Source organism: Prionailurus viverrinus, chromosome B4 (genome assembly GCF_022837055.1).
Source record: "Prionailurus viverrinus isolate Anna chromosome B4, UM_Priviv_1.0, whole genome shotgun sequence".
NCBI classification, from domain to species: Eukaryota; Metazoa; Chordata; class Mammalia; order Carnivora; family Felidae; genus Prionailurus; species Prionailurus viverrinus.
In genome coordinates, this window is record NC_062567.1 from 28,775,811 (window position 1) to 28,789,124 (window position 13,314).

The following is a 13,314-nucleotide window of genomic DNA, read 5'->3' on the forward strand; positions in this document are numbered from 1 at the left end:
GCAGAGGATTTGAATAGACATTTTTTCCAAAGAAGATGTACAAATGGCCAACAGACACATGAAGAGATTCTCAAGTCACCAATCATCAGGAAAATGAAAATCAAAACCACAATGAGATATCACCTCACATGAGTCAGAATGGTTAGTATCAAAAAGACAAGAAATAGCAAGTATTAGTGAAGATATGGAGAAAAGGGAATCCCCATGCACTATTGGTGGTAATGTAAATTGGTACAACCACTGTGGAAAACAGTATGGATGTTCCTCAAAAAGTTAAAAATAGAAATATCATATAATCCAGTAATTCCACTAGTGAGTATTTACTCAAAGAAAATGAAAACACACATTCAAAAAGATATGGGCACCCCTATGTATATATAACATTATTTGCAGTAGCCAAAATATGGAAGCAACCCAAATAGCTACTGATAGATGAATGGATTATATATACAGTGGAATATTACTCAGACATAAAAAAAAATGAGATCTTGCCATTTGTGAGAACATGAATGGACTTAAAGGGTATTATGCTAAATGAAATAAGTCAGACAGAAAAAGACAAATGCCACGTGATTTCATTTATAGGTAAAATCTGTAAAACAAAACAAGTAACAACAAAAAATTCAGACTCTTAAATACAGAGAACAAACTGGTGGATGTCAGAGGGGAGGTGAATAGGGGAGATAGGCAAAATAGGTGGGGGAGTAAGAGACATAAACTTCCAGTTATAAAATAAATAAGTCACGGAGATGGAAAGTACAGCATAAGGAATACAGTCAATGATAATGTAATAATGTATGGTTACAGATGGTGACCACATTTAATTGTGATGAGCGCCGAGTAATGTACAGAATTGTCAAATAACTATTTTGTACATCGGAAACTAACATGTCAGCTATACTTCAAAATAAAATAAAGGCAAAAGGTTATTTTGTGAATGTGCAAAAAAAAAAAAAAAAAATTCTTCTTACAAAGAAACCCTAGACGCAGATGGTTTTGCAGGGAGTTTTACTAAACACTGAAAAATTTTACAGAAACTCTTCTACTCCAAAGAAAAAGATGGAATAGTTCCTAATTCAACCTATAAGAATGAGCCTAATACCAAACCCAGACAAAGACATTATGAGAAAGAATAATTATAGGCCCATTCCACTCATGGATATAGATTCAAAATTCTAAACAAAGTATTAGCAAATCAAATGCAGCCATGTTATAAAATTATTACAGACAACAACCAACCTGGGTTTTATTCTAGTTATATGAGGATAGTTTAATATTAGAAAATTCATAAATGTAACACCACACTAAAAGATTAATAGAAAAAAAACTTTATCTCTCAATAGAATCAGAAGTCATTTTATACAATCCAACACCAAATTCAAATTAACTTCATCATTCTGATTAAGAGTATCTAAAAAAAGCTAAAGGAAGCATCATTTTAAATAGGGAAATGTTACATATGTAACCTTTAAAATCAGGGGTGAGACAAAGATGCTCATTATCCATCACTCCTCTTCAACACTGCTGTGGAGGTCCTAGCCAATGAGGTGTTGTGTGTGTGCACAGGCTAGTGCACGTGTGCGCATGTGCAAATACACACACACACACACACACACACACAAGGGAAGCAAAACTATCATTTACAGATTATGACAGCTGACATAGAAAGCACAACAATGAGCACAAATTATTAGAAATGACTTTTTTTTTGGGAAAAGAAGCTACAAATGACAGAAGTTAACACGGAGGCTAAATGTTAAGATTTATATATTAAAGAGCCTGTTGTATTTCGATATACTAGCAGAGAACAAATAGAATGCATAATTACACAGAACAAATTTTTTCTAACAGTATCAGAAAATACCAAGTATCCTGAAATAAATCAAACAAAGGAGTGAAGAACCTTTATAGATATACTTATAAAAACTTAGGAGACATTAAAGAAGGCATTAAAAATAGCAGATATGTTCATGAATAGGAAGATTTAATACAGTAAAGATGTAAATTCCCTCCAAATGAACTTATATATTCAATTGAATTTCAATCCTACAAAAAATTTATTCTAGGCAACTTATAATCACCTTTACAAAATATGACCAGGATCTGTGCGAAAAAAAAAGTAAAGGGGGGCACCTGGGTGGCTCAGTCAGTTAAATGTCTGACTTCAGCTCAGGTCATGATCTCAGTTTGTGAGTTCGAGCCCCACACTGGGCTCTGTGCTGCCAGCTCAGAGCCTGGAACCTGCTTCAGATTCTGTGTCTCCCTCTCTCTCTCCCCCTCCCCTGCTCACACTCTGTCTCTCTCTCTCTCAATAATAAATAAACGTTAAAATAAATAAATAAATAAATAAATAAATAAATAATAATAAACGTTAAAAAAATTAAAAAAAAAAAAAAGTAAAGGGCCTTATGAAAAAGTAAAGGGCCAAATAACAGCAAGAACACTTCTAGCTTATGGAGGGCAAGTCTGTCTGACCAGATATCAAGACTTATTATGCTATAATAATGAACAGAGTTGAGATATGGGCCAAAGATAGACAAACAAATGGAACAGAGCCCTGATATGGAACCACACTTGTAGGAAAACTTTGGTATCTAACAGAGGTATGATGTCAGAACAGAAAGTAGGAAGAATTAAAAAAAAAAAAAAAAGGAGCAGGGAGCCTTGGTGGCTCAGTCAGTTAAGCGTTGAACTCCTGGTTTTGGTTCAGGTCCTGATCTCACGGTTTATGAGACCAAGCCCAAGCTCAGGCAGCACACAGCCTGTTTGGGATTTTCTCTCTCCTTCTTTCTCTGCCCCTCCCCTGCTCATGCTCTCTCTCTCTTTCTCTCAAAATAAATAAACTTAAAAAAAAGGAGCTATAAAGTTAAAATTTTTTTCTCATTTGTCACTTAAACTCTTGTCTTTGTTTCTGATTATGCAACAGAAAGGATACTAAAATCATGATTGTTTTGCTGCTGAATTATAATGTCAGAATAAATAAAAACTTTTCCAATTCAACAAACATTAAGCATAGAGACTTATTTCAGATTGCAATCTGCCAAATGATTCTCTTAGGGAAAAAGAAATCTGCCATATAAATGCTAAGGCAGCAATTCTGATCCTAGGAATCCATAAACCTTCTAAAACGTACATAAAGTTTTGTGTGCATATGCATATCGAGTATTTTTACGTGGGGAGGCTCTAAAGCTTTCATCATCTTCCTAAAGGAATATAAAGTTTCCACAAAAAATAAATATAACCACTGTACTTAAATAAACAAATATTTAAGTACAATCAAACTATTCTCAGTAGTTACTTATGAAGAGAAGAAAGTTACAGCTAAAAGGAAGAAAACAGGGATATTCACATATTATGTGCCATTTAAACTTAAAAATTTTTTTTTAATTTTGAAATAATTACAGATTCACAGGAAGCTGCAAACATAACAGAAAGCAGTCCTGGGGGCGCCTGGGTGGCGCAGTCGGTTAAGCGAACGACTTCAGCCAGGTCACGATCTCGCGGTCCGTGAGTTCAAGCCCCGCGTCGGGCTCTGGGCTGATGGCTCAGAGCCTGGAGCCTGTTTTCGATTCTGTGTCTCCCTCTCTCTGCCCCTCCCCCGTTCATGCTCTGTCTCTCTCTGTCCCAAAAATAAATAAACGTTGGGAAAAAAAAAAAAAAAAGCAGTCCTGGACATGTTCACCCAATTTTCTCCAATGGTAACATCTTACGTAACTATGGCATAATGTCAAAATCAGGAAATCAACATTGATACAACCTATAGACCTTATTCAGAATTTGCCAGCTTTAACACATAATCATTTGTGTATATTTGTATTTATGTAATTCTATGAAATTTTATCACATACCTAGATTCATGTTACTACCACCATATTCAAAATATACATCTACTGTATCACCATAAAGCAACTCCTTCATACTTATAGCCTCATACCAACCACTAATCTATTCTAATTTCTAAGAATATATTATTAGGGGGCGCCTGGGTGGCACAGTCGGTTAAGCATCCGACTTCAGCCAGGTCACGATCTCGCGGTCCGGGAGTTCGAGCCCCGCGTCGGGCTCTGGGCTGATGGCTCAGAGCCTGGAGCCTGTTTCCGATTCTGTGTCTCCCTCTCTCTCTGCCCCTTCCCTGTTCATGCTCTGTCTCTCTCTGTCCCAAAAATAAATAAAAACGTTGAAAAAAAAAAAAAGAATATATTATTAGGTATTCGTAATACTTCTGTAAATTCCCCCAATGCATGTACATATGTGTGTGTAATACTGTGTGTAGTATTTATACGTATGTAGATATATACATATGCACATCCATATAAACAAATGTACACACAATCTTAAATGCATAGAGAATTTTTTCAGAAAATACTTTAAATCCTTAATAGTGATTTGCTTTAAATAACAGTATTGAAGGTATTAGGGGAAAAATGAAGGCCTTCTAATTTTTTTTTAACTTTCTATATATTTTTAATTGTGTACAATCAACATATTTTATAATTTTTTTGTAGAGCAATACTTTTAAATATCCCTTGTTTAAACTTTTCACTGGCCAGATTTAAGAAACCATTAGTTCACGGTAATTTTTTTTTTTTAATGTTTATTTTTGAGACAGAGAGAGACAGAGCATGAACGGGGGAGGGTCAGAGAGAGAGGGAGACAGAATCTGAAACAGGCTCCAGTCTCTGAGCTGTCAGCACAGAGCCCTACGTGGGGCTCGAACTCACGGACCGCGAGATCATGACCTGAGCCGAAGTCGGATGCTTAACCGACTGAGCCACCCAGGCACCCCTATTCTTTAGACACTTGTAGAAAATTCCTAGGAACGCAGGGTGATTACAGGAAAGGAAACTAAATAAGCCGATAGGAAATCAAATTTGTAATATGCTCTGCTAAACTGTAAGTTTAGTGGAGCTCTTTCCAAAAAGAAGTTGTAGGTACATATAATAAAATACCTCTCTGTTAGCCTTAAATCCTAATTCTCATTCTGCCATGTACTAGTTATGTGACCTGAGTAAGGTGATTGCCTTCGCAAGCCTCATTTTCCCCATTTGTAAATGAGTCTATGATAATATTCACCTTCACATCCTGTTCAGACAAGTTTATCAATGGGGAAATACTTAACACAGCCACTTGTCCATGTAACGGAAGTTATGATATCTGGCCATATTATTTCAAACAACAATGGGTAAAGCAACATAGTGGAAACAATACTAAACAATACTAACAATACTAAAGCAACATAGTAGAAAGACCCAAATTGGAAGTTTCTAGGCATGGACTCTCTTTCCTTAGCTATATCAAATTCAAGAGTTCGTTTCTCTCTATTGAAAGTTCAATTTATTTACTTATAAATAAAACTGCCACCTTAAGATCATACAAAGTACTATGTGTGAAAATACTAGAATACTCAAAGCACTATAAAACTCAAATGTATATAAAAGCTAAAATATTGGAACTGGGAATGAAAGAAATATTCTGTGAATTAAAAAGACAGGCTTAATGGATATAGAGTTGGTAAGTTGGAGATAGGAGCTGAAGAGAAAAAAAAAAAAAAGAAAATAGGGGCTAGAGTCAAATTAGTCTTCTTAGAGTGCCACCACTGATGTCTTCATTTGTAAAATGGAAACGGAAATAGTACCAACATTCCAGCGTGGTGAGGATTAATGGGATAATGCCAGTAAAGCTTTTAGAACACTTCTTGGCACATAGCTCCCATATTTATTATTTGTTGTCGTTACTATTTACTGATTTATTATTTATTATTTTAGAGAGCAAGAGAGGGCGCAAGCAGGGGAGATGACCAGAAAGAGAGAGAGAATCCAGGCTCCATGCTCACTACAGAGCCTGATGCAGGGCTTGATCCCATGACCCTGGGCTCATGACCTGAGCCAAAATCAAGAGTCAGACACTCAATCAACTGAGCCACCCACGTGCCCCATTATTGTTATTATTATTATGCCTTAGCTTACTTAGCTGCAAAAGGTGGGATAACACCGACCTAATAGAGTACACATGAAAAATAAATGAGGTATTAGTAGGGCATGTCAAGTAATACTTTAATGGAAGCTGATTATAACAACAAAACTAAGAACAGTTGGCCTAATATCTCTAACCAAATAATCTATGCATCTTTTCCAGAATATCATATACTTGCATTATTTTTCTTATACAGTTAGAAAATTTCTTAAAATCTTCCATCAAATTCATTTTTAACAAGCTAACAATCACATTTAAGAAAATTTACTAGGTTGGGACAAACATATTAAAAGAGACATTTCAAAAAACTAACATTCAGAAAATTTTAACAATATTTTCAATAAACTTTCAATGTAAAATAACTGAATTCCAAGTTAAGAAAAAAGTTAATATTTAATAGAAAAATAAACTATGTTAGAACCTATAAATATTGTTGGGAGTATTCTTTTAATTATAGTTTAGTAGAGAAAAGAGAAGAAAAAAATTGTTCCACCCTACTGCTTTAGTATTGCCTTTTCTCTCCTCACTACCTTTAGAAAAAATGGAATAATTAAAAGGGAAGCGACAGGTTTTTAAAACCAAGTTATTAATTGCTACCATCTACTTTCTACTTAGCATTAACAATAAATTTTAAAATATTCCATTACCCTTTTTCGTGGCTTTATGTTTTTCTTTAGTTTTTTGTTTTTAAGTCCCTTATTTCCCAGTAGGAGCTCACAGAAAGAACAATGCTTTCCTTTTTTTTCCCTCACATAAAAAACTCCATATTTGGGTATTCTTTAGAGAAAGCATTTTCAGATGGAGTGGCCGTTATCACGTTGCAATTCACTGGTCTAGATAATTCCTACAATATCAGTTCCAATAACCTGATATTTATTATATACACATCTGTATGAGTGACTTTTAGTGCTTTAGGTTCCCCAAAGCTGAAGCCTAATAAGAATCTTTTAGGCCAGAACGGATGCAAGGATGTTCTATTCTGGACTCCACGGGAAAACTTACTTTGTCTCCAATTCTATTCACAAAGCAATTAGGTAAAGTCCAAAACACTGGGTCCTGAGTAAAATGAGAAGCCATTTTCCCATAAACCAACCTCACATTAATAGGCAAGTTACTGATTTAACACTGGGGCTAAGAAGTAACCAACTACCTAGAAAAATCTGTTTTCTTGAATAGGTAGGTTACCCTCATCAGGATTTAAACTGACAGAACATGTTCAAACAATTCAGCACTGCCCTGGAAAATCCAAGAGGGTACCAGGTTTGCAACAACAAATGATAGGTCACTTCCTTCAGGGATTTATTTATTTATTAAGTATATTGGACCAAAGACCTGCCAAAAAAAATTATGAAACAATTTAAAACATTGCCATTTAGACGGAAAATGAGGCTCATTTAAGTAACACATGGCCTATGTCTAGTCAACACCCATGCAACGGTACACTATTTGAAACCATTTCAAACAGCATATTAGAATTGACTCAAGAAGATAAGTATCAGTACTCACTTTTTTATTTCTCGGAGCAGCATTCGGATAAGGATGGTCTGAAGTGGTTCAACCATCAATTTCCTCCACATATCCAATGCTAGCTGCCAGGAAAAATAAAAATTATCAAGGCTGAACTACTTTTTTTTTTTCAACGTTTATTTATTTTTTTTGGGACAGAGAGAGACAGAGCATGAACGGGGGAGGGGCAGAGAGAGAGGGAGACACAGAATCGGAAACAGGCTCCAGGCTCTGAGCCATCAGCCCAGAGCCTGACGCGGGGCTCGAACTCACGGACTGCGAGATCCTGACCTGGCTGAAGTCGGACACTTAACCCACTGCGCCACCCAGGCGCCCCGAGGCTGAACTACTTTTAACATTTGTTAAAATGTTAAAAGACTCTTCAAAGCAAAAATACTCTTTCAAGTATTTATAACCAAAATTTCAAAACTCAAATGAAAACTGAATATACATAAAAAATAAATTTCTAAGTTATTTATTTATTTTTTTGAAAGAGAACGCACGCAAAAAGGAGGGCAAGCAGGATAGGGGCAGAGGAAGAGGGAAAAAGAATCCTAAGCAGACCCCACACTCAGCACAGAGCCTGAGGCGGGGCTTAATTCCACAACCTAGAGAACCTGACCTCAGCCAAAATCAAGAGTTCGATGCTTAACCAACTGAGCCACCCAGGCGCCGCTGAATTTCTAATTTAAAATGAAAATGACTACCACATTAGACTTGTACAAGAAACAGAATTAAGGTTTTATCATTAACTGAAAGTCTTAAAGACATAATTGATTAGATTTTTATGAAATAGAATTTATTGAATGTTAAATGCCCAGTATTATGGAAAGGCTGAGACTAATAGAAATAAAGGAATTATGTTAAAGTGATTTAGCTGTTGGCTGATTTTTGAAATTACAAAACCTCTCATACAAACATAAAACGAAGGTCAACTAAAAGAATAATAAAATAAAACATTCCTGTACTCACCACCCAGTTTAAGAAACACAACTTCCACATTACCATTGTACCACATATCCTCCTACTTTCCCCTCAAAGGTTACAACCACCCTGAAATTTGTGTTAAATCATTCCCTTGCTTTATAGTTCTACCAAATGTCTACATGTCCCTATAATATTTTTCTTGTCTTAAGTCCAGTATAGTCAACACACAGTGTTCTATTAGTTTCAGGTGTACAATATAATGATTCAACAATTCTATACATTACCCAGTACTCATCAAGATAAGTGTACTCAATCTCCTTCACCTATTTCACCCAGCCCCCACCCACATCCTCTCTGGTAACCAGTTCTCTGTAGTTAGGAATCTGTTTCTTGGCTTCTTTTTTCTTTCCCCATTTGTTTTGTTTCTTAAATTTCACTTATGAGTGAAATCATATGGTATTTTTCTTTGTCTTATTTCATTTAACATTATACCCTCTAGATCCATCCATGTTGTTGCAAATGACAAGATTTCATTTTTTATGGCTGAGTAGTAGTCCATCATGTGTGTGTGTGTGTGTGTGTGTGTGTGTGTGTGTGTGTACGTACGTACCAATTCTTAACCATTCATCTATATCAGTGGACACTAGGGCTATTTCCATAATTAGGCTACTGTAAATAATGCTGCATATACATAGGGGTGCATAGATCTTTTTGAATCTGTGTTTTCATTTTCTTTGGATAAATACCCAGGAGTGGAATTACTGGATCATATTTCTATTTTTAATTTTTTGAGGAATTAAGATTAAATTAAAAATGTTTAATTTTAACCACTGTTTTCCGCAGTGGTTGCACCAATTTACATTCCCACCAACAGTGCTTGGGAATTCCCTTTTCTCTACATGCTCACCAACATTCACTCTATCTTGTCTTTTTGATACTAGCCATTCTGACTGGTGTAAGGTGATTTCTCATTGTGGTTTTGATTTTTTCATTTCCCTGATAGTGATTTGAGAATCTCTTCACGTGGCTGTTGGCCATTTGTATGTCTTCTTTGGAAAAAGGTCTATTCCGGTCCTCTGTCCATTTTTTAATTGAATTGTTTGTTTTTTTCGGTACTAAGTTGTATAAGTTCTTTATGTATTCTGGATATTAACCCTTATTATATATGTTATTTGCAAATATTTTCTCCCATTCACTAGGTTGGCTTTTTGTTTTGTTGATGGTCTCCTTTGCTGTGCAAAACCTTTTTATTTTGGTATAGTCCCAATAGTTTCTTACTGCTTTTGTTTCCCTTGCCTGAAGGAAACATCCACAAATATGTTGCTAAGGCCGCTGTCCAAGATTTTACTGCCTGTTTTTTCTTTTATGAATGTTATGGTTTCAGGTCTCACATTTAGATCTTTAACTCACTTTGAGTTTATTTTTGTGTATGGTGTAAGAAAGTGGTTGTTTCATTCATTTGCATATAGCTGTCCAGTTTTCACAACACTATTTACTGAAAAGACTCTTTTCTCCACTGTATATTCCAGCCTCCTTTGTCATAGATTAATTGACCACAGAAGTGTGGATTTGTATGCATGGGCTTTTTATCCTATTCCATTGATCTATGTGTATTTATGTGTCAGTACCATACTGTTTTGATTACTACAGCTTTGCAATATAGTTTGAAATTAGGAATTGTGATACAGTTTTGTTCTTATTCAAGATTGCTTTGGCTATTTGAGGTCTTCTGTGGTTCCATACAAATTTTAGGATTATCAGTTCTAGTTCTGTGAAAAGTGTTATTGATATTTTGTTAGGGATTACAGTCAATCTGTAGATTGTTTTGGTAACTCCTTGGTTTTTTGTTTTTTGTTACATTTCTTTATTTTTGAAAGACAGAGAGAGACACAGCACGAGCAGGGGAGGGACAGAAAAAGAGAGAGACACAGAATCCAAAGCAGGCTCCAGGCTCTGAGTTGTCAGTACAGAGCCTGACGCAGGCCTCAAACCCACAAACCATGAGATCATGACCTAAGCCGAAGTCAGTATATTTAACCGACTGAGCCACTCAGGTGCTCTTAACTCCTTTTGGTTTTAACTGGCATCTTCTTGAGCGAGGCTGGGCATCTTTTTATATTTTTATTGTATGTCTTAGTTTTTTTTCTGTGAAATGCCCATTCATCTCTTTTGCCCATTATTCTATTAATATTTATCTTGTTTTCAATAAAAACTAGGAGTTCTTAAATACTGTAGAAATTAATCCCTTGACATATATACTGCAATTTGTCACAGTTTTGTGACTTAACTTTTGAGTTCTTTTAAAAGTGTTTAGTAAAAATACATTATATTTTAATGTCTCCATTTTATCAATCTTTTCCTTTATTGTTTGTATTTTTCATGTCTTTTAAGAACTTCCCTAGCCTAATGTCAGGGATATGTGTGCTCTTATATTGCCTTCTAAAAGTTTTCAAGTTTTGCCTTCCACATTTAAATTCCAATACATTTTTCCCATAGAGAGTACAAATTATTTCAGTATCAAAAATTGACTGCTCCTCTGTTTCCAACTTAATTGCATCTATACAGCTATTAGTCTGGTTTTAGCCTCTATTCTGTTTCCCTGGGGTAACTTTATTCTGATCAATTGGTAATTCCATTTCAAATAAGTAAAAGCATCTGCCTTCCCAGAAGGAACATTCTTCAAGTTTCCCCTTATTTTTATATTTTTAAATAGCACCAACAGGGAAAAAAGAAAGTGATACAAAAGAAAATGTGATCTTATAGCTGTGGTGGGAGAGAAAACTAAAGCCTTTTGAAAGCAAGCTGGTGGTGCTATCAAAATTCAGGATGCTTTGACTTCCAGGTACCAACTCTACGACAATTTCTGCTCATGTACAAAGAGATATATACTTAAATGTTAACTCCCTGAGTGTGAGGTTTGTGTCTATTTTGTTCATTACTGAATTCCGAGCATATAGAAAAGTGCCTGGCACACAAAGGGGTTTAAAAAATACTTAATAAATGAACAAATGAACAATGATATTCACAGTGGTATTTTCAACAAGAACTGTAAACTAAGGAGAATAGTCTAATAAATGATAAATAAATTATTTTATATCCCTATTATAGAATACTGAGCTCTCACAAAAATAAACTTATATGAAAAGAACACCTCACGTGGATAGAACTAGAGGGTATTATGCTAAGCGAAATTAGACAAAGACAAATATCATATGACTTCACTCATATGAGGACTTTAAGATACAAAACAGATGAACATAAGGGAAGGGAAACAAAAATAATATAAAAACAGGGAGGGGGGCAAAAACATAAGAAACTCATAAATATGCAGAACAAACAGAGGGTTACTGGAGGGGGGATGGGCTAAATGAGTTAGGGACATTAAGGAATCTACTCCTGAAATCATTGTTGCACTATATGCTAACTAACTTGGATGTAAATTAAAAAAATAAATGAACAACAACAAAAAAGAACACTTAGACACATTAACCAAAAAACAAAACAAAACAAGCAAGAAATACAAGTTCCAAGATATATGGTGTGATATCATTATGGTATATATGCTATGATTCCATTAACATTTAAAATTAAATTGTATGTATAAATATTTACATGCAAATGTGCAGGTAAAATTCAGGAAAGACAAAAACCAAATGGTTTATGGTGATTTCCTCTGGGAGGAGTGAGCTTGACAACGCTGATGATAAGGGACCATCATTAAAATATTCTTATAACCTTACTAACTAAAGCAACTACTGTTAAGATTTTGTTATTTCCCACTAATCCATTACTCTGCATCCTTTTTCCCCCTGCAGTTTTATTCCTATTAAACATACAATGTGTCCACATTTTTTCATAAAATATTTTCCCCTTTATTAAAGTTTCTATGAAGTATTTTCTATTACTAATTCATCTCTTTGCCTTTATAACAAAATCATATTGTATATATTCTTCTATGTATGATTTTTTACTATTGGATATTGGACATTTGGATTGTCTACCCATTAGTCACCCTTACTAACAATGATTACAAGGAATACTCTTAAACAGTTAAACTTTTTTTTCCATATTTATCATTTTCACAGTGCAGATTACTAGACATGGGATTACCTAATTAACAAATATTAAACATTTTAAAGTCTACTGAAAGACGATGACAAATTTCTTTCTAAAAGGATTATTCTAGTAAAACTTTCCTCATGCTGCATCTTAGCTGTTTATTTCTTTTATTAACACCCATCACAATTTAACATTAATTTCTGTACTTATTTGGCACTGCTTCCCCATGAGGACAGGGAACTTCTGTCTGTTTACCATTGTATCCCCAGTGTCTGGTTAGTCAACAAATACGTAGTACGTGAAATAAACAAACATTGTACTAGAGTATTTCTTTCACAATGAATATATGCTTTATGTAACTTCCCACATTTAAATTTGCACTGTGCCTCAAGAATCTGAATGAATTACTTGACCTGCACACTTAATTGTTTCACTCTGGATTTAATTACTTTTTAAAGTTAAAATAAATTTGTCATGGGACACCTGGATAGCTCAGTCGATTGAACGTCTGACTCTTGATATGGGTGCAGGTCATGATACCAGGGTTGTAAAATAAAGCCCCACATCAGGCTCTGTGCTGAGTGTGGAGCCTGCTTAAGGTTTTCTTTCTTTCTTTCTTTCTTTCTTTCTTTCTTTTCTTTCTTTCTTTCTTTCTTTCTTTCTTTCTTTCTTTCTTTCTTCCTTCCTTCCTTCCTTCCTTTCCTCCCTCCCTCCCTCCTTCCCTTTCTTTCTTTCTCTCTCTCTCTCCTCTCTCTTTCTCTCTCTCCCTCCCTCCCTCTCTCTTCCTTCCTCCCTCTCTCTCTCCCCTTCCCTCTCCCCATCTCTCTCTGCCCCTCTGCCACCCGCGCA

At 35.2% G+C, this 13,314-nt stretch overlaps 1 protein-coding gene across 7 annotated transcripts in view; it reads right to left on the reverse strand.

The window, feature by feature from the left end:
- The window catches only part of CUL2 (cullin 2), a 156,937-nt gene that overhangs the window by 44,646 nt on the left and 98,977 nt on the right, over nt 1-13,314 (reverse strand). For all 7 annotated transcript variants that reach the window (XM_047866153.1, XM_047866154.1, XM_047866150.1 and 4 more), the window contains one exon: nt 7,480-7,562. In XM_047866153.1, coding sequence (XP_047722109.1) covers nt 7,480-7,562 — 83 coding nt within the window. The remainder of the gene's footprint in view (nt 1-7,479; nt 7,563-13,314) is intronic.